General features: G+C 37.4%; 1 protein-coding gene across 1 annotated transcript in view; it reads right to left on the bottom strand.

The window, feature by feature from the left end:
• ITPR2 (inositol 1,4,5-trisphosphate receptor type 2) overlaps nucleotides 1–22,178 on the bottom strand; it is a 423,569-nt gene that overhangs the window by 191,455 nt on the left and 209,936 nt on the right. The window contains exons 33-37 of the mRNA XM_081114981.1: nucleotides 20,856–20,984; nucleotides 19,576–19,696; nucleotides 7,280–7,470; nucleotides 5,856–5,998; nucleotides 2,094–2,202 (exon numbers count right to left, since the gene is read on the bottom strand). Of these exons, the coding sequence (XP_080971107.1) occupies nucleotides 2,094–2,202; nucleotides 5,856–5,998; nucleotides 7,280–7,470; nucleotides 19,576–19,696; nucleotides 20,856–20,984 (693 nt within the window). The remainder of the gene's footprint in view (nucleotides 1–2,093; nucleotides 2,203–5,855; nucleotides 5,999–7,279; nucleotides 7,471–19,575; nucleotides 19,697–20,855; nucleotides 20,985–22,178) is intronic.

Here is a 22,178-nt window from a genome sequence, read left to right as displayed (position 1 = left end):
GTACCCCTTGGACTTATGAGAACAGCAGCCTTGCCTCCCTTCAAGGAGGCAATGAATGGACTTCAGAGAACTTCATGGACTACTGGAGTTTTCTAGACAAAGATAATGAAAGCCTAAACTAGCGATAGCGGTGGGAATGGGAAAGAAAAACAGATGCCAGCATAATGTATTTAGGGTGGTTTAGGAAATATACTAAAATACTCTTGACTAGTCAAAGTAAAGTCTTACTTGTTTTCTTTCCTATTTTTCTTTAGAGTAATTCAATAATAATCTGTTACAGAAAATTGGAAGGCTTATAATTATCTTCTGTTAAGCACAAGTTAACTGTTACCATAAAGCTCAGGCTTCTGTCAAAAATTTATATTGACCCCATTTTTCTATTTTAGGATCTAGCACTTCAGTCAAAAATAAACAATTTAAAGAAATATTTTAAGGAATAATAATTTTTTAAAAACCTACAACAAAAAGCCCTAAGGAACTCTGCCATTTTTTAAAAGCATACCACATACACAAACTTATACGTTTTTTCCTGAATCCTATGTCACAGAAACATTTGCTAAAATTGCTCTGTCTTTATTTTGATAATTTGCTTTCCAAACACAATTTAAATAATGAAGAGAACTACTGTAAAGCAAAAGTCCTTTTGATTATTGAGTCAAACATATGATTCAAATAGAGTATTTTGAAACTATGCAGCTTCTATTAATATTCAAGATTCCATTGGATTTCTTTTCTATGAGACATTTTTTAAAAAAGAGAAACCTATAACTACAATCTTTTTGGAATTCGATAGCATATACACAAATAAATCAAATGAAATTCTTCCGATTTTAAACATATCAGATGATTAGTATTTACAGGAACTAATCAAAAAGTTATTAAGAGTATAATAAAAATTTTGTTTGAAACCACACAAAAAAGTAAAAGGTAGCTATCTAAAAAAACTACACTAGATTTATATTTTAAACGTAAGTCTGTAACCTTGGATATTAAACATGCTCCTAGCTATCTCTTAATGAGCACCTGAGCTGTCATTTTTAATAAGACTGGCAATTATTACCTACTAGAGGCCCGATGCATGAAATTCATGCAAGAGTAGGCCTTCTTTCCTCCAGCTGCTGGCACCCGGGACCCGGGCTTCCCTCACAGGCCTGGCTTTATCTGGAAGGTTATCCAGAAAGACGTCTGGTCTAATTAGCATATTATGCTTTCATTACTATAGATAAGTTGGTATTTTCTGAAAATCATTTGTGCAATACTTAGTTAAAATAGAAACTTACTAACCCATTTATTTTTTAAAAGTATTACTTCATAATAATTGGTAAAATATTATAGAAAATGACATGAACATATCCTATATAATAAAAGGCTAATATGCAAATCGACCAAACAGTGGAACGACCGGTTGCTATGATGTGCACTAACCACCAGGGGGCAGATGCTCAATGCAAGAGCCGTCCCTAGTGGTCAGTGTGCTCCCACAGGGGGAGTGCCACTAAGCCAGAAGCCAGGCTCATAGCTGGCGAGTGCAGTGGCAGTGGTGGGAGCCTATTCCACCTCTGCGGCAGCGCTAAGGATGTCTGAATGCTGGCGGGGAGTGAGCCTAAGCCAGCAGTCAGACAACACCTGAGGGCTCCTGGACTACGAGAGGGCGCACCCCCCAAGTGCATGAATTTCATGCACCGGGCCTCTAGTATTTATAATAAAAATCAACATGTGCCAAAATACATAGAATATTTCAGTGTGAAGCAGAACTTTATACAAACTCTTAATAATGCACCTCAGCTGCTCATTGTTAAAAAATATCTTTTGGTCCACTGACGCTATATGAAAAAATGTATACATATTCAGGATAAAACATCATAAAAACAAGTAAGCCAGATATCTGGGCCACTGTAATCTTAAATATTTCTCAAGTGAAAGCAGACAGGAAAGATGAATACCATAAAAACTCAAATTATCTAATTCATCTAAGTATACAGGCCATTAATATGTAATGCGAGTAATTACATAATAACCTTTTGTAATTCATTGGTGACAGTATTCTAGAAATTCTACTTTATTTTCAAACACTAAAAAGTTTTTAGAAATACCTCTTCCACAAAGATGTCTTTCTTCTCTAGCATTTCTCGTAAAGTCTGAAGAATTTTAATGCACAGTTTTTCTTCTTTCTCCATTAGTTTCTTCGTATGATTAATCAACCTTAAAGCAAAACATTAAGCCTTAAATAGGAGAGCGATTTCTCTTCAAGCTGTATACTATCATCACATGCTAGAGGGAAATAAATCACACTATTATTTAAGAATATGAAGTAAACAATATAAATGCCTGTTTTCAAATTTTTTAAAAAATTACACTTAAGCTATAGACTCTGCATTATAAAGCTTCCGTTGTGTTACAGGCAGTATATCTCAGTGCTTCTAAATTTATTCAGATAGCATATTGTTTATGGGACACAATATTCTTTGAAAAACAATGAAACACTACTTATCTTTAATCCCATATGAACTGAAACAACTTTACTGGGAGAAATATGAATGTTTGCAGTTTATTACATTTTTATGTAATGTTATACTACATTATTTTCTATATACTGTATTACATTGATTATACAGTGCTAGCAGTGCACAACATTACAACCTTAGCATGGGCTGCTTTCTAGTTTCCATTAATAATAATATGCTATTTTTTCACCACTAGAGCTTGGTAAAAACAAGCAGTTTTTGTGATTAGAAGCAAAACAAAAACAAAAGCAACAAAAGGGGTAACATTAAGACATCTATCCATTTACTATAATTTGAACAAAAATTCTGATTAATATTATAGTGGTAACTTTTGCACTGGTGTTCTGTCAAGAGAAAAGTTTGAGGATCACAGTTACATAGCATCCCCAAGAACTCAAAATCAAATAAAATGTTCATTATCAGAATTTCTAGCTTAGCATAAACGGTTCTTCATTAAGCTGATTTGTAAGATGACCCTGTGAGACATGTCTTCCTGGAAAAACAAAATGATGTAGGCTCTAAGGGAATGATCTGATTATTCCAGTGACATAACAGGAGCGCTATGGGACAAGTGACATTTCACTAGATAACGGCTAGTAAGTGGCTGGCCAGGTGTCAGTGTGATGGACAAGGACTTCTCATGGACTCTCTTCATTCATCCTTATGACAGGCCAATGCTACAGGTTACATTGCCAGGCTAATTTACTAACGAGAAAACGGAGGTCCAGAAAGATAAAGCAACTTGCCCCTAGTTACATAATTATTAAGGGGTGGCGTCTGGAAACAGTCCCAGGTCCATCTGACTTCAGAGCCAAGACTCTGAAGCCCCACTCTGTGGCGACATGACTCTGCTCACTGATCTTTGAGTCTCAGAGGTACTGTGAAGAGTCCCAGTAAAACTCGGCTGCACACAGCCACCTCTTACACGACATGATAAGGGCTATAGCAGCTGCATTGGCAATGCCATAAACTAGACAAAGAAGCTGTCACATTCTGTTGGGGGAGTTGCCCAGGGCTGACAAAGAGGGTTTCAGCGACAAGATGACATTTAACTATGAAGATTTCACCTGGCAGGGAACAGTGGAGCGGTAGAAGCATCCCTGCAAAGGGAACAGCAGGAACAAAGGGTGCAGCCAGAAAGCTGACTCTCACATCCAGGAAATGATAGTTCTCTCACTGGCCGCTGACACTTAAAGTCATGGAAGAGGAGAGTGTAAAAGATGTGGTTGGAAAGAAGAAACTGGGAATATCATGCTAAAGAGTCTGGAATTTACTCTACAGAAAATAGGTTACCATTGTTTTAAAGGACCTGAATAACCCTGCCTACATGTGAAAAAAAAGTCCATCGATGGCAGTGGGAAAGATGACATGGAAGAATGAGCACAAAGCAAGAGATGAATAGGGCATGTGATGGGGTAGGATACAAGAGGTGATATGGAAATGAAGTAGTCAGGTCTTCACAGCAAAGGAAACCATCAACAAAATGGAAGGGCAACCTACTGAATGGGAGAAGATATTTACAAACAATATATCTGACAAGGGGTTAATATCCAAAATTTATAGCATTCATACAATATAAAAAAACACAATCTGTTTAAAATATGGGAAGTCAACCTTTCTCCAAATAAGACAAACGGATGGCCAAAAGACACATGAAAATATATTCAACACCTGTAATCATTACAAAAATGCATATCAAAACAACTATGAGATAGCACCTTACATCTATCAAAATAGCTATTTCCAAAAAGACAATTACAAGTGTTGAGGATGTGAAGAAAAGGGAACCCTCATACAATGTTGGTGGAATTAAAAATTGGTGCAGCCACTATGAAAAACAGTAAGTAGATCCCTCAAAAAATTAAAAGTAGAACTACCTTATGACCTAGCAATTCCACTTCTGGGCATTTATTTGAAGAAAATGAAAACACTAATTTGAAAAAATATATATATATGTACCCCTATATGTCCACTGCAGTATTAAATACAATAGCCAAGATATGCAAGTATGCAAGTAACCTAAGCATGCACTGACAGATAAATGCATAAAGATGTGGAAGATATATTCCATTGTGTGTGGGGATATACATATATATATATATATATATATATATATATTATTACTCAGCCATAAAAAAGAATGAAATATTGCCATTTGCAACAACATGGATGGATCTAAAGGATATTATGCTAAGTGAAATGAGTCAGACAGAAAAAGACAAATACCATATGATTTCACTTATAATTGGAATCTAAAAACAAACAGAAAAATGAACAAACAAAACAAAACAAGACTCATAGAAACAAAGAACAAACTGATGGCTGCCAGATGGGAGGGCAGAAGGAGGAAAGGTGCAAAAAGTAAAAGGAATTGAGAGGTACAAACTTCTGGTTATAAAATAAGGCCCAGGGATGTAATATCCTCATATCCAGCAATATCCTCATATCCTCGCCCACACAGGAGTTGGCTGTGATGGATGATGGTCAAGGGGACTGGCAGCCTCAACCAACTCTCCATCCAGATACTCTCCCCAGAAGACCAAGTAGCTCTGCCTGGCCGTCTTGAGTCTGATTTACTTGCAAATCACTCAATGAAGTGCCCTATATGTTAAGACATTTCTCTTCTTTCTGAGGCTTATTCTATTTCTCTCACAACTGCTTATACTTGCAGATCTTCCTTGAAAATGTTCACTTACCATTTAAATGAAAATATTCTAGGATAAATATATTCGCTATAACGGATCTGACAATGCCACAAAAATGCTGTGAAAAATAAGTAAATGAAAGATCTGCAGAGGAGGATCATCAGGGCAACATGGCAGAGTCCTGAGTCTGAGACATAATGGCTCTCTACCTGATGCCTACGCGACCCTCAGCTTCCTCATCTCTAAAATGAGGCTGACCTCTCAATCTCTGAGTGTTTTTGTAAATCAGATAAAACAGGTAAACCCACAGGAGACCATCATGCACATAGTGAGATCACAATAAATGTTAGCTCCATTTGCTTTCTATGTGAGTAAAAGTTGGTGACTTTAGATAGGAATCTTTTGTAGGGTCACACCCTATAGGTATAGAAAGGAATCAGAACCAAAATATTATTTGATGTGATATTGTGTGCCAACCATGACACATTCCACTTGCAGTAACTTTTAATAAAATGTGACTTTCACCAGCATAAAATTTCAATGACATCAGATTATTTTGGAAGTATATTTTAACATGGATTTTGGACCTTTGACACACTCTATGGGCTGTCCTTATGTGCCAGCAGAGTAAAACGCAGAAACGTTACAGGCCATCTCAGTTTTGTTGTAATGGACACTAGCAGGGTCGCAGATCGCACCCACTTACTTGGACATGAAAGCACCGCATCGGATCCTTGCATCACTCCCCTCAGGGAACAGTAGCTCTGGACTGTACAACACATCAACCAACACTGAGAACTCAGCCTGCATCATTGGGCTGAACTGCTGCTCCAAGGAGGCCACTACATCCTAAGGAAGAAAGCACCAGAGAACCTGTGTGAAGACCTAAGTCAGACTTCATCCTTTGCAGACATGACAAGCTGAGGAACACTAACCAGGAATGAGATGTGGGAATTTCACAGATATACCCCATTTTCCCATGGTACCCAATATCTGTTCTTTCAGTACCGTCTGGTTTTCTGTATCAGTGCTGCCTGTGTCTCTGTTGTAATTTTTAAGGTAAGGGAGAGGTGGATAGCTTATATGATTTCTAAGGATATACACACAAGATGAAAAGCCAATAAAACCATTGGTACAGGCGTTGAAGTGTCTCGGGTTGTAATGGACACATGACAGGTATTCACCAAATTGGAATAAATTGGAGCATGCCTGTGCAAGAGCTAAAAAAAAGGTTTTCTATGTGTCATTGGTCATCTAGAACTAACTATTTCTTCCAATGGGGAAATTCCTTGCTATATTGTTTGAAAAAATGTATAGAATATAATCCCTTTCCTCTTACAATAAAGAGTCTTAATAATATCACCTAGTCTCCAATCATCAGCACCTCTTAAATGCCTCTCACGCCCTCTATTTCCATCCAGTAGCCACCAATCTGTTGACCCGGCCTTCATTGTTGTATGCAACACCTATTTCTCCATTGCATTCATACCACGATCTGGCTGAGATCTTAAGTAATTCTTAACTAATCTGCCTCTCTTCCTGTTAATCCTATCCTGCAAACCAATAACTGCTTAATCATGTATAATGACATTTTCCCCCGCCCAAAATTTTAATGACCTTTAATGATTTGAATAGCCTTCAAGTTTCTCATACTGAAACTAACTTGCCTTTTTAATCACATATAATGTTTATCTATTAAAACTCTGAACCTCCACCAATTAATCTACATGTAACCTCTCATAATATCTATTCCAGTTCATGTCTTGACCATTTCTTCAACACAATACCCTCATTCGCTCCAATGAAAATCTCTACAGTTATGTGGGTAGGAAGATGCCTGTTATGGTTTGAATTGTGTCTCCCTCAAAACTCCTACATTGAGGTCCACATCCTAACCCCCAGTACTTCATAATGTGACTGTAATTGGAGAGAGAGCCTTTACAGAGGTAATTAAGGTAAAGTGAATTCATATGTGTAGGCTCTAATCCAATATGACTGGTAGGAAGTTATAAAGTAAAGCCTGGTCCCCAACTAGAATTTGATATTTTCAACCATATTTAACTTGTGTAACTACATATGTTAATAATGTAATTTAGAAAATTATAATGCCTTTTCATGCTCGCATTGTACCTGTAACTTTTCAATAATATTTCTATAATCCCAAGCAGGTCCTCCAAGAGCCTCCTTAAAGCGGGGTCCAGAGCGAGCCGACAGTCTCCAACCCATGGCTGCTCTCTGCACCATATTTGAATGGTTCTTCATGAAAAGAGTATTAACTTGACTATCCAAATCCACTGGAATAGCAATTCCACGATTCTTTGCTGAAAAAGAAAGATTTTTAAATATTTCCCTCTTAATTTGACCAAAGCTTTTTACACATTATCAAAATAATCATATAAACAGAGAACAAATAGAAAAGAAAACCATAAGATACATGAGACCTGAGATACTTAACTGTACTGTACATTGTACTGTACATGTGCAAGTAGCTAAAGAGTAGATCTTAAAAGTATTCATCAAAAAACATCTGTAACTATATGAGGTGACAGATGTCAACTAAATTCATAATGGTAATTATTTTTCAATATACTTATAACAAATCATTACGTTGTACACCTTAATACAACGTTATATGTTAATTAAAAAGAAAAAGCATCAAATCTTTAAACTCTGCCATTAAATTATTTTATATAACTTCAAAAGCTTTTAACATAAAAGTATTTCAATTTTTAAGGCCAGTTATTAAAGTGGGCTCATTAAATATTCAAGAGCTTACTTGCTTTCTTGATGCTTAATGTTCGAAACGTACTTTCTACAGCATCACTATAGAAAAACCCTGCATGACAAACATGCACATTTGTACTTTCCCAGGTGCCAAGGAAAATAAGAAAATCCTGCGGGCCCATTCATTAATTAGTGTGTATGTGTCTGTGCACACGCATGTACATACACACGAAATTTCAAGTGATAAAATACCCCAGAGAAAGAAAAGTTTTTAATGGAAGATATACAAAGCCCGCATTGGAAAATGGCACACAGTATATGTCCTTCTTCCCCAAATCAACTGAAATTTATATTTTATCAGACTTATACGACAACATTAAAAAATGAGAATGCTTGTCAGGAGGAAAACAGAAACGTGGAGGCATTTCTGCGGCGTGAGGATGGGATTAGTCCCTCACAGAAGGAAGAGGTGAAACTGTGTTACAAGAGATTCAAGTTAGAACAGGCCTCCCTAGGTGCACAGTCAACCAACACGAAGAGTGGCAAGGGGTCTGGCGCAGTCATCGGGGCAACTCACTCAGTAAGAACATCTGAATAGCTGGGAATTTAAGGCCCTCCTCCCTCTGACTAGCATAAACAGAGCAGCAGGCAGCAGTGGGATCTATTCAGAGGATAAAGTTATGAAATGTAGCAATGTTCTCTCCAGAAAGTGGGATACCTGCCTGGAGAGAATGCCAAACGCAGGTGTTAGGACCTGACAGAGAAGTGGAACAGAGCTTGAAGGAACTTCCAGAGATCTTCTTCAATAAGCTGCAGAATGGGGAAGAGAGAAGAGGCAGCTCCAGCAAAAAATCAGACAACTCCAACCTCTGAGCAAAGCCTTCCTTATTTTAATACCTGTTAGTATTCCCAGCCTGACTTGAGAGAGAGAGAGAGAGAGAGAGAGAGAGAGAGAGAGAGAGAGAGAGAAAGCCTGCATATCATTTACACAGTCCCTCATCCTGAACTCTGGGTCAGCCCTGTCATTTACAGGAGACTGCTAGTAGAGAAATCAACCTTCAATTTCTGTCGTCTCTACACTGGAAGCTGCTCTCCCAGCACAGCCCCTCATCCCCTGGAAATGCAGCCCGAGCCAAGTTTGTCTCCAGCCCCTCCTTGGTCAGGCGCACCTCTCAGCTGCTGAACCGGCCACTGTCTGCAGTGGTGCTGATAGACCGGGGACACTGACAGAGGAGAGCCTCAGCACCTTAGCAGCCCCACATCACCTGACTTCACTTAGGGAAAAACACGAAGGGAAGGTGGAGGCAAAGACTGGATGTGCGCAGCTGCAAGCCGAGAAATGCCAATTAACACCAGAAACGAAGAGGAAGTCTGGAACAGATTCATCCCTAGAGCCTTTCGAAAGAGCGTGGTGCTGCTGTTGTTTTAATATATTTCTGTTAGTGCTCGCTTCGGCAGCACATATACTAAAACTGGAATGATACAGAGAAGATTAGCATGGCCCCCTGTGCAAGCATGACATGCAAATTCGTGAAGTGTTCCATATTTTTTTAAAAGTAAAGAAATTTCTGTTGTTTTAACCCATCTAGTTATGCGATTTGTTATGACAGCTTTACAATACTGATATAAATGCCAACAGCAAGGATAAAACTATAAGGATTTTTTTTTTTGGGGGGGGGGGGGAGGATTCCTATAGAAAATCAGTCTGGCACCAGACTTCCCATCATCAATAAATATTGAATGCTAGAAGTTAGTAAAATAATGGATTTAAAGACCAGATGGACAGAGATTTTGAAACTAAGAGTTTATGCCCGTCTGAACGAAAAGTCAGCCAGGCTGACTTTTGAGACACTCAGTTGAGTGTCTACCTATGAACCAGATGTCACCATTTGATTCCAGGTCAGGCACATGCCCCAGTTGCATGTTTGATCCCCAGTGTGGGGCATACAAGAGGCAGCAGATCAGTAATTCTCTCTCATCATTGATGTTTCTATCTCTCTCCCTCTCCTTTCCTCTCTGAAATCAATAAAAATACATTTTTAAAAAAATCAAATGTTATTCCCAAATAAAAACATTTCAGAATATGCAAGACTCAGAACTTTTTCTCTTAAACCCTCTGAAAATTACTCCCAAAATGAGAAAGGAATCCAAGAAAATGTTGACATGAATACAAGAAATCATGGCAACTGGGTGTTAATATGAAGCAGAGAATAAAGCTAGAGACAAAGGAAGACCTGTTAGACATTAGTGACTGGGAAATTCTCTTCCTTAGGAAAGGTTCAATATCACAGCACTATATTCTGTCTCTGATGTTTATGCTATTAAAAAAGCTTACCCGTCATCATATTATAGAGCTCCGAAAATGTATTTTTAAATGTTATCAACCTATAAGATATTTCATTATATTTTAGAGTAGAATACAATTATAACAACAGAAAACCTTCAATCTATTAAGCAGTCATTAACAGATTGGGGAGTAAGGGGAAAAACGAAGGTAGTATTTAATTGCCTTGTTGTTCATAGTGTGGATCATATAGACATTATTTAGAGCTGCCAAATCAAGAGATAGATATATAAGGATATCATTTCAAGTTATAATGACAGTCAGTGGAAGACTTTATAAAAATGAATGGAAATAGGAAGGAAAGAATGGGAGCAGAGGGAGAATGAGAATGAATGAATAAATCTGGCTTGTTTCATATAATGAAAGGAAAGCAACAATAGTAGGCAGTATGGAAGCTGAAAGGTACTTAAAAACTTCTTTGAAAATAAACAATTTTAGCTACCTACACAAAGAGTCACCAGTTTAAAAAAACAGCTCCGGCTGAAGTTTCAAGGAAATAATAACACCTCTAAGACAACCCTGAACTATCAATTGCACCACTCCCTAGATTTCTCTAGTGAGTGTTTTCCTAATATTCCTTATAAAGTTCCCTTTCCCAAAGATACAATGTGTCTGTTTACGACCATCACTCACAGCAGAGCAACTGCACTCCTGTCTCATCTGAGGGACAGACACTGCCAAGCTGCACATATTTTTATAAATACTTAATCCCGTGCGGTGAGCAAATCTTGGCAAGACTCTCATCCTTTTCTGGCTGCTTCGCACATAAGCTGGGTTTGCTCTAAACATTTATAAGTCAGAAGACAATACTGCTTATCTGTTATTTTCTGAGCAACAAAAATCATAAGCCTTAATATTGCTCAAAACACATTATAAATAACCCAGTTTCCACTACCACCAAAACAAGTGGGGAAGGGGCGTCGGGATCTATCTCCCCTTTCAGAATCAGGAACATTCGATACAACCAGCCATCAAATAAGTGTTGTTTCCATGAATGTAACTTACACAAAGAAGAGCTCAATGAATATTTTTAATGACACCACTGGGAATGTAGCCCAAAGGCAGCACCTCTGTTCTTAGCGGCACCCCCCCCACACACACACACACACACACACACCCATTAGTGAGGTCAGGAACATCTCACCCACCTTCCAAATTCCCAGATGTCTTTGCGAGTGTCTGCCACTCTCCCACTATAGCCAGCACCACAGGCTGAGAAGACTTCAATATTCCAAAATTTGTTGAAAGGGATTTTTGTTTGTTTGTTATTCTCAAAACTGTGCCACTCTAATTGGTATTTTCTAGTCTCCCATCTTAGCACAAATTGCACAATATAAATTAACTGGGTAACATATACTATTTTCTCATTCTCACAGGTAAATTCTAGCCAAAGGCTAAGTCACAATTTCTTGGGAAGAAAAGAAAATTAACTATTCAATTGGGGAAAACAGAAATTGAATTAAAGTAAGTCAGCTGTGTAGATACTAATAAAAATTGCTCAAGCAAATGTAAAAAATATTAATACCTTTAAAGACATGGCCTGAAATAGATTCTCTGCACTGTCAAAATATTATAAATATGAATTTGAAAGCAAAATTTAACAGTGCAAATTTGTCTTTCCATATATTGTTTTAAAATTAAAACAGAAAAGAAGTTGTGACTAGAAAAGAAAATAATTCATTCATGATCTCACAGGAACATTAATAACTAGAACAATATTTTCCAAATGCAACAAAAAATGATCGAAACTTAGCTTATGTTTATTCAGCTAGAAAAAGTGTTATGAATAAATAATATATTGAAATGTGAACTAGGACGTATTGTTGGGATAATGGTTATTCCCTGACTTCTCTTCCTCTTAATAAAAAAGAACTAATGAATTTACTACAACTAGTCACTCTTCTGGTATGTAGCATTAACTCCAATTGTGTGCTTTGGTGGTCACATTAACGTTTAAAATGCTTAAAAAAGAAGTGCTCCTGCCCTGGCCAATGTGGCTCAGTTGGTTGGGCGTCGTCCCATGCACCAAAAGGTTCCTGGTTCGATTTCTGGCCAGGGCACATGCCTGGGTTGCAGGCTCCATTCCTGGCAGGGGGTGTGCAAGAGGAAGCCGACTGATCGACCAATGTCCCCCCCTCACATCAATGTTTCTCTTTCCTTCCCTCTCCCTTCCTCTCTCTCTAAAAATCAATAAAAATATATTTTTTTAAAAAAAGAAAAGAAATGCTGCTAAGTTAGAGTACAATTGAGATACTACCTTGCTAAGAATATTTGGTCAGAGAGTAAGTATATGGAGTCCTTAAAAAACTAATAGGAGAGAGCATGGATTATTAATAATGCATTTGTCTTTTGTAGAACCTTGCCTAGAGAAAGTTTGTTCCCTCAAAGGAGCTATCTTTATCCACAGGTACTTTGATCATTAGGGTAACCTACTAATTAGGCTTATAAATCGTGAAAATTCTCTGGATATGACAAGTCTTCACAATCATTTTAAGATGTAATCAGAATCTATTTCTAATTATTATTCATTAAATATTGCATATTATGTAAAAATGTTAATTAGACAAAATTACTGATGATATCTGCCAGACCAAGATGCCTGAGAACACACATATTGCAGTGAGAGGTGCCCTGAAAAAAAAATGCTTAGAAAGATAAACTGACAGGTAGGGGGAAAGGCAGCAGAAATGCAAGCATTAATTAGAGCACGTGGTTGGTTGTCAAGCCCTACCATACGGGCCCTCAAGAACAGCAGGTGTAAAGAAAGGGCCATCGGGGTGGGCAGAGAGTGGCACCTATTCTGTACCATGTGAAAATATCCAGGAGACATCTGTACTGAAGCACGAGTGTGTTTAAATATGAAGAACATTGAAGATATGAAATGCATTTTTCCTGTTTGGCACTCAAACTATACTGAAATAATCCCCAAATTGAATAAAGAATATAATGTTATGGGTTATGCAAGAACTAATATTGGCATACCTGACGAGTCATCTGGAAAAAATAAAGTTGATGCTATACCCTATACCTTACAACTAAATATATTCCAGATAGCTCAACATTACAAACAGCCACATCAAAAACACAGACAGAAAACCTACAACCATGAAAATTCTCAGTGGGAATTAAAAAAAATCTCAGACTGATCAAGGACATTCTGAAGATAAAAGAGAATCTGAAAAGCCTAAAAGAAAGTAAGTTTCTGCCTACATAAATAAATGGTCACATGGAGAATGAAAATTTAAGAAAAAAATAGTTACTTATAAGCAAAGAGTTCATTTCCTTAATAAATAAAGGGCTAACCAAATTATCAAGAAAAAGAAAACGTTTAGAAAAAGCAAGCAAAGCATAAGAAGTGACAGTTTACTGTAAAGGAAATAACAATGACTTAATCATATAGAAAGGTTCCTTTCCTCATTTATAAAAAGATATATACTTTAAAACTGTAATGATATTTTCTACTTATAAGGTTGGCAAAAATCGGGAGGTTTGAGAACATACCACATTGTCAAGGGGAAAGATACTCTCCTACATTGCTTGTGGCATGTAAATTGAACAATCTCTATGGAAGACAGTATCTGTCAAAATTAAAATACCCAAAAATTCTACTCCTAGATAATTACCTTATTCTCCCTCATGTGCAACATGACTGGAAACAACATAAACAACAGTGGGGTTAAGTAAATTAAAATACAGGCACACAGTAGAATATTATGCAGCCAATGACAAGAGTAGAATGTTCATTCATCTATATATATAAAAGCCTAAGCAACTGTTACGACCGGTCGACTGAATGACCAGTCGACTGAATGACCAGTTGACTGGTCACTAAGACACGCACTGACCATCAAAGGGCTGCCCCCTCACGGTCAGTGTGCTCCCACAGCCAACCTACTATGGCCGGCCAACCTGCCACGATCCCTCCCCCTAGCTGGCTGACCCCCATCAGCCCCTATTGGGACTGGGCGAGATGGCCCCGATTGCCAGCCAGGTCGAGGGACCCCACGCGTGCACGAATCCATGCCCCAGGCCTCTAGTTTATTTATAATTACCCATTTATTTGATTCATGCAATAAATATTTTAGTAGCTACTGTGCTCTAGGCACTGAGTCAGACTCTAGAACTATGTAACAGATAAGGTACTTAGTTTTACTGCTTTGTAATTTCTGTACTTGTTATATTTACCCTGGATGTGCTAGAAATTCATTGAGAGCAGGAAATATGGTTTAACAGGCTGAATTTCCCCAACAACTAAAAATAAGGTATTTCAGATAATGAAGAATCATTATAAGTCAGCTGAGCTAAATACATGAAAAACTTTATAAGATTTGGTCCTATCTTGTAACATATGCAGATTTAATTTTTAAAAAGTAATAATGGAGTTTTAAAAAAACATAATTACAGGAATATATTATGTCTAATTCTTTTTACAATCAACTATAACATCCTAGATACATGAAAACAGATATGTTTGTTTTAACAGAGACTAAATTTCTTTTCTCAAAGGGTTAATATTTTATACATGTTCAAACTGGGGGTCGGGGAACAACTGGCTTGAAAATTAATGTTGATTATTCAAACCATTTGTAACAGATATTTTACAGAATTTCCATTTGGAAAAAACATTTTGTTGCCAACAAAGTACCCAATATTAATCCTCCCAAATCATTTGAAGATTATGAAACATATGGAACAAAATTCTTTTTTAAATGCAATAATATGAAAGTCATTCTTGGATGCTTTTTCTCAAAGTACTTCTAGCACATACTGTTATATTTTATATAAATGAGTAAACTGAGTAACAAGGACTGACCCAGGGCATTCATATTTATCCATAGTTTGTGTCTTCAAGGTACAAGACGGGTAATGTTGCATGAATTGATTTGTGATAGTACAGTGTCACAAATGTCTGCTAGCAAGTCGGTCTAGAAGGGCTTCAGATCCTGGCTCTGTCCCCACCTGTTCATGTGACCTTGGGTGAGTTACCCAACCTTGTAGAATTTGGGAGGAGGGAAAGAAACTAGGAAAAGTAGATGAAGCTCAGATGATGAGGGATTTTCTAAGCCATGGTAAGGAATATGACTCTTACGTGCAATGGAAACTTTTAAGGAGGTAAGTGATTTGACCTGATGTGCAATTTGAGATCATGCTGTTATTTAGGAAATGGACTGTAGCAAGACAGGAATGGAGGTAGGGGGTTGAGTAAAGAGACAATTCTGTAGTTCATGTCAGATAATGGTGGATCTGAACAAGGGTGTCTCACAAGACAAAGGAAAAAATATATACTTTGCAAGTGGAACCCATAGAATCTGATGTTGTGTTTAATGGAAGTGAGCAAAAGGGAAGAATCAAATGTGACCCCTAAGGTTTTTGAAAGAAAATTAATTGTAAAATAGTTATTCTTTACAGTGGTATAAAAATATGCCTCTTACAGCTGTCATATATTAGTTAAAACCCTAGTCTTAGGAAGCTGTAAAAGAAGTTCATTCTCACCTTCAAATGTTGGGAGATAATTATTATGATCCCTTCAGACATCTTTTGTCTAAATATTTCAAGTGTTTTTAATTGCTACTCAAGTAAGATGGGTTTAGATCCCTTTACTACCATGAATGCTCACTTCTGAATGCCTTTCATTTTGGTTATATGTTTTTCCATGATCAGTATTCACCAATTATTAAAAAAGGTAAATCTAGCCATCACAAAGCAGAATTTGCTTTTCACCTTCTTCATTCTAGTAGCTTCCCATTAATTTCATTTTGATAGACACTTCATAATTATTGTCTCTCAAATTCAAATAGAGGAGTTAGGTGCAGATTGATGATGATATAAGCTAGAATGAAGTGAAAACCATAAGAAAATATAAGTAGTCAAATGGGGTCAAGTGAATATGGGGGTCAGGAATGAGTTCTATGGTGGAATTTGAGGAATGAAAAGGGTGCTGAGAGGTGGCAATGGTAGAAATTGGAAAAAGAAAGGGAAAAAGTTACGGTGTGAGTAATGCATGGGGCATGATGGCTCGGTGTGCTGTCACAGAGCAGGGGTGTGAGAACCAGTGAGCAGCGAGGTCAAAAAGGACGAAGGTACGATTGTGCTGTGGAAGCCACAAATGTTGCAATGAGGAATCCGTCTACTTAGTTAGGCAAAGGGACGCCACTGAAGACTGGGGTCTCCGTTGTCACGATAGAGTTTCACTTCAAGAAGATTACTCTGGTAGCAGATTTAACTGAGGAAAGAGGGGAGTACAGAACAGTGAATTCCAACACAGGTCCAAGAAGGAAGTAATAAGGGGTTAAACAAGGCTTTATAGAGAGGGAGGAAGGAGAGGTACAAATGCAGAGGGCCAGAAGGAACAGAATTTCCAGAGCTTTGATAACTTTTCGGATAGAACCTATAAGCACGGAGGAGGAAGAAAGCATGCCTCTCACAAAGATGAAACTGAGGGTTTACACAAGAGCATCACTCTTCTAAACCTCTCTTCATCATCGATTTAGAGATTGTTTAAAATTTTTTTATACTTCCCATCACATATGTCTTCATTGCATATAAAAAGTAACTAGAATTTCCCATTACATTGTAAGGTTTCTGGCCAGTAGAGGAAATGGTAGAAAATGAAATCTTATGGTTTAGAAACAAAAGCTATCTTCAGACGAATAGTTTCAGTGACTATTTTAAACCCCCGAAGCTCTGCTAACCCGCTATGCTTTGACTACACAAGGAATGCCACTAAGGTCAGAACTCAGATGAAAGCACAACATGAAATCTCAAAGTTCTTTGTGTCTCAGTTTCTAAATGTGATGAACAGCATGCCGTCTGTGCTCTGCGCTGGGCCAACTGGTGTTCCCCCCATTCCATTTGCTAAATACTGAGGGAGGAATACGAGGAGGAAAATACGGAAGAGGAGACCGAGAGGGAAAAAGGAGAAGGGGGAAAGGAGAGACTTCCTTAAAATGTAAAATATAGACGTATACTTGGCAGCTGAGACAATGTGTGCCTGGGAGAAAAATATCAGGTTTCTTTGCCTTTCCTTTGGATTTTGTCTTTTTACTGGTTAGTCAATTTCCCAGCTGATTTGATCCAAATAAAAATGCTCTTAGTCATGTTTTATTATAACTTGAAAAGTATACTATTAGAAGCTCAGAAGTTATGTAAAAGCATGAACAACAGGACTGGATGCATCTATAATTCCCCCACTCAAAGATAAGCAACATTATTTTATTTATAGCCCCCTGGACATTTTGCTATGTGTATCTTTTTAAAATAAAAACTAGCTTCTCTTCTATGTCCTTCTTCATTGTGGACACACATTATGGCCTCTTCCTTGATCTCTTCCCTTCCCTGTTTGAATCACTTAATCCTGAAACTTAAGAAGGAACAAAATTAAGTGTCAGCGCTGGGCAAGGAGCCCACCAGGAGCTGAGGCGCTCCAGAGCGCTGGTGCCCCGACAGGAGTGGAGGCACCTGTGTAGAAGGCTGCCAGCAGTGAAGAATCAGAACTTGAGTGGGGTGAGAAGAGCACTGAAGGAGAGCCTGGCAGGGGTGTCAAAGGTGAGGAGGGTATTCACGTGACCAAGTGACCCCACATAGAGAGCAGAGACCACGCTAGGTGGAGAGGATGTCCCCGAGAGGGGCAAGCAGCCTGACTTAGAATGTGGGAGCCTCCCCGGGAGGGTGTCAGCGGCCAAACTGGCAGAGGACACATCCTTTGGGTGGCTAAGCCCAAACGGGCCATGGGAGAGCAAGGTGTGAGGAAGAAGGAATCCCGGGTTTGGAAGGATCAAGGTGATTCTTTTACTGAAGGAGAACCAGCATGCTTGTGTGTTACGGCCATTGAGTCAGCTCCAATGTCACCCTATGAGTGGGTGATATCCATAACGTCTTGTCCAAAATAGCCCTGATTCAGCTCTGCAGACTCATGCCTCTGGCTTCTTTTATGGAGTCAACCCATCTCCTGTTTGGCCTTCCTCTTTTCCTGCTGCCTTCTATTTTCCCAGCTTTATTGTCTTTTCCAAAGAACCCTGCTGTCTCATGATGTCTCCAAAGGAGGACAGTTTCAGTTTTGTCATCTTCGTCTCCAATAATGTACAGCTTCCTTACAAGCTGAATTTTTCAATTCAGGAACAGTATATATCTCCATTCATTAGAATTTTTTGTATCCCTCAAAACTGTATTATAATACATTCTCTCCTGTTTCTTGTGAAGTTTTCCCTTAAGCGTTTAATATTTTCATTGCTATTGTGAATGATATATTCTTCACAATGTATTCTGTTTCTTTTTAGTATACAAAACAATCTACCAAGCATCATTAGTCTCTTAGTGTCAATAGTTTTCAATTATCCTCTTGGGCTATAACTGCTTTTTAATTTATTGTAATTAAAAGTGAGCGGCCATTAGATTTTGTCAATATAAAATCACAAGTATGGAAAAAAGACTAAAAAATGTTTAAATAGTCAGTAATTAGTTAAATCATTTATTCAGTATCCAATATTTACTGAGCACATACTATAACCTTAAGCCAAGTTACCTCATCTAGAAAATGCTGTTGCTGCGACTAAGAAATGTAAATACGCAATAACCCTACTTAAGAATGAAGTGAGATAATAAATGTGAATTGCTTAGCATTGCACATGGTAAGTGTCCCATAAATGTCAGCAGTAAGGACACACACTGTAAGCTGCCCTTCCCAGTGCCTGCAGAACCCGCCTGTGGAGAGCATGGTCAAGCTCCTCTGACGTTTAAGTCCAGCCAAGCCTGTATTTCTTTTCCCTCCTCCCCTCTGCCATCTATAAGGTGGCTTTAGTTAATATCAACAAAAGAAAATATGAGAGAGAAATCCATGAGAAATTCTTTCTAGAATTTACTAATCCTTGCCATTTGTAATGTTTGAAGCCTTCCACACATAATAGAGTCTCAATAAATACTGATGGATGTCAAACAAAATTAGAAAACTAAAAAGTCCTCAATAAGGCCTACGACCAGATGAAGGTATTAATAAGAGTGGCTACCTAAGAGACAAGACAATCCCAGAATGAAATTTGAGATAATTAAACAAAACTCATTCCTACAAAATCTCACTGGTTTAAAAGTGCCATATGTAATATTAAGTTTAAGTTTAGAAATAGAACAATTAAACCATAAAATAATTAAATCTTAACATCGTTTTCTAAAAGAAATATAATAATTCTATTATCCTCTCCAAAATTACACAATATTTAGAATCATTTGCTAATCATTACTGCTAAGCTTTACAGAAATTATACCAGCTTTCTTACTAAATTATAATTGAAAAGCTGCTTATATTGCCTATTAGCCAAAAGCCTGATTTCTTTAACAAAATGTAAAATCCGACACTGTGACTTACCCACTTCAGCCAAAGTTCTGATACAGGACTCCACAGAGGCCTTCTGGGCTGGGTTTGGCCAGGTGCAATTATAAATTCTGAAGGCAGATTGCAGCAGCTGAATAAAAACTGGCTGGTGTGTCTGAAGACAGAAAGAAGAAAGGCAAATAGGCCACTAAACCATTAATACACCTGATACAGTATTTATACATTATCAAAGTATAAATGAAACATAATAACATTTTTTTTAGTTTCAGAGCTATTAAGTGCATATTAATTCAAAAAATATTTATTACGTACCTACTTCATAAGAGGCATGAGCCAGACACTATAGAAAGTCAATTATTTGCATTTGAACTGTATTCTTAATCATAAAAATATGGCATTTCTTGAAGTCAGTGACATGAATTTAAGTACATTTTTATAATCTCTGGTTTATTTATCAGTATAAATAGAGAGAAGGTGTTCTGGATGTATTTGTTTGATTGTACATTTTGGTTTCCATATGATGGGTAAGTAGAGGAGACAACAATTTTGAAGTGGTTCAATCAAACAGTTTTAAAGTTTATCCTAAAGAAAGTATAATTGAAATTATATTTTTATAAGAGCAATATACAGTCATTGTAAAATATTTGGAAACCACTGACATGAAAATCACCAATTATTCTACTATGTAGAGATAATCAGTATCAAAATTTGAAGATAATTACTGTACTGGGTTTTTCCATGTATGTATGCATGAAAACATGGATGAGTGTATAATGCAATTCTGTGGCCTGTTTTATTCTTACTTCATGATCATTTTCCTAATCATAAATATTTCTTTTTAAAACATGATTTTTAATAAATACTACAGATACACTGGATTTATTTAGCTATCCCCCTGTTTGTGGTGGATATCAACTTTGAAGTTTATAAATACTTGAATGAAAACCATGCTATATAAAACACTGCTAATTCTTTCATGACAAATTACTAAATTGGAATTTTTGAGTAAAAATGCCTATCCATTTAAATAATTGTGTAATTTATTTCGACAGTTGGCAAACAGTCATTATACAATATGAAAGTTCCCATTACGCTTAGAGGGGGAGCAAGAATAATTTAACTTGAAGATGGGGCCTCTCTATTTAAAATAAAGTTCAGTAAACTCACAAAGGAGAATAACAGTCATTAGCATGAGAAGTGTCATCCTAGAAATGTAGGGGATGGCTTCCTTATCAGGTTAAACTCTCTCCTATGTGAGTAAGGCACATAAATTCTGTGTGGAGGAATGCTTCGCATGTGTTCGTTTAAGCTACCTGGAGGCTGGTACTGTTGTCTGAGAAAGGAGAATTGAAGAAGCCGCTCACGATGCTCATGATGGACTCAGTCACACACTTCTCCAGGGAGGTGTCTGCGTGTTTCCTGTCTGTGGTTGTGTTGCAAACCTGGGGGTAAAAATAAAACAGCTTAATACATTCTATCACATCTTTGAATTATAAGTCAATACTGGGGCCTTCTAAAAATGGTCTGAAATGGTGGTTTATAACATTTCTCCTGCTTTTGCAAGTTGCTTTGAATAGAAATACCTCTGCCTAAAATCTGTGTTAGTTTCTCCTTTAAATTTGGTTATCATCTCATCCTAGAACCAAAATCCAGTCACAGACACCCCTCCCCTCTTGCAGCCCCTTCTTCATGAACTGCATCTCCCTACTGTTGGACACAACCTTCTCCCTCCATCCCCAAGCTTAGATTTTCTGAAAAATACCTTACCACTCAATCTGAAGAAGTCAAAGAGGAAACAGCCATAAGTATAAGAAAGTGGTGAATGTGATTAGTGGTGGCTTATATCTGTATACATTTTCACTTATAACACCAAGCCCCAATGAGAGGATGCAAACCAGAAAGTATCTGGAAAGGAAAACAGAAAGCTAAAAGAGGGTAAAATTATTTCCAATAATTTTGACTTTTTCATCCCCATCTGGGTGCATTTATGGGCTTGCTTCTCAGAGTAGGCAACACAGGAAGAGACAATACCAGAGCTGAGGATAAATCAGAGAACATAGACTCTGAACTTTATATGTGATTTAATGTGGCAGAAATTTGTAATTTTGCTAAACACACTGTAAACTTCCAAGTATGTCAGGGTAGACAAATCGCAAAAACTAAGCTACATGATTAAAAACAAATGAAAAGCAAAGATGGGTGATGGAAAGACGAGAAGATAAAAAGAAGAATAAAGGAGGCGGGGGAGCACGCAGTCTGAAAAAATACAGAGTTAGAAAGTTTAAGTATTCACGTAATACGGTGGGTAAGTATTATGGTGGGCATATGTTCCAGATATTTCAATAAGGTGGTTAATCAAAAAAATAAGTAAATGCAATTTAATGTAATATTGCTTTAAAACCTTTTACACAAATAAATTCACAAAAGAGAAATATTCCCTTCTCAAACCATGTGCCTCAATGTTTTGGTTTGGAAAATAACAGCAATTGCTAAATGGAGGTAGAAGAAAGAGCAGAGGGTTTGTTTGTTTTGCTGTTAAGTTACTTCCCATGGGGGCAATTCATTTCTTCCTCATCTATTAAATGACATCTACCTGACAAGGCCGTATTAGAAGTAATCTCATAGAGTTATTGTAG

This window comes from Myotis nattereri (assembly GCF_964212035.1).
Source record: "Myotis nattereri genome assembly, chromosome: 2".
Lineage (NCBI taxonomy): Eukaryota > Metazoa > Chordata > Mammalia > Chiroptera > Vespertilionidae > Myotis > Myotis nattereri.
Note: the sequence above shows the minus strand (reverse complement) of the source record. Positions and strands in the feature narration are given on the sequence as shown.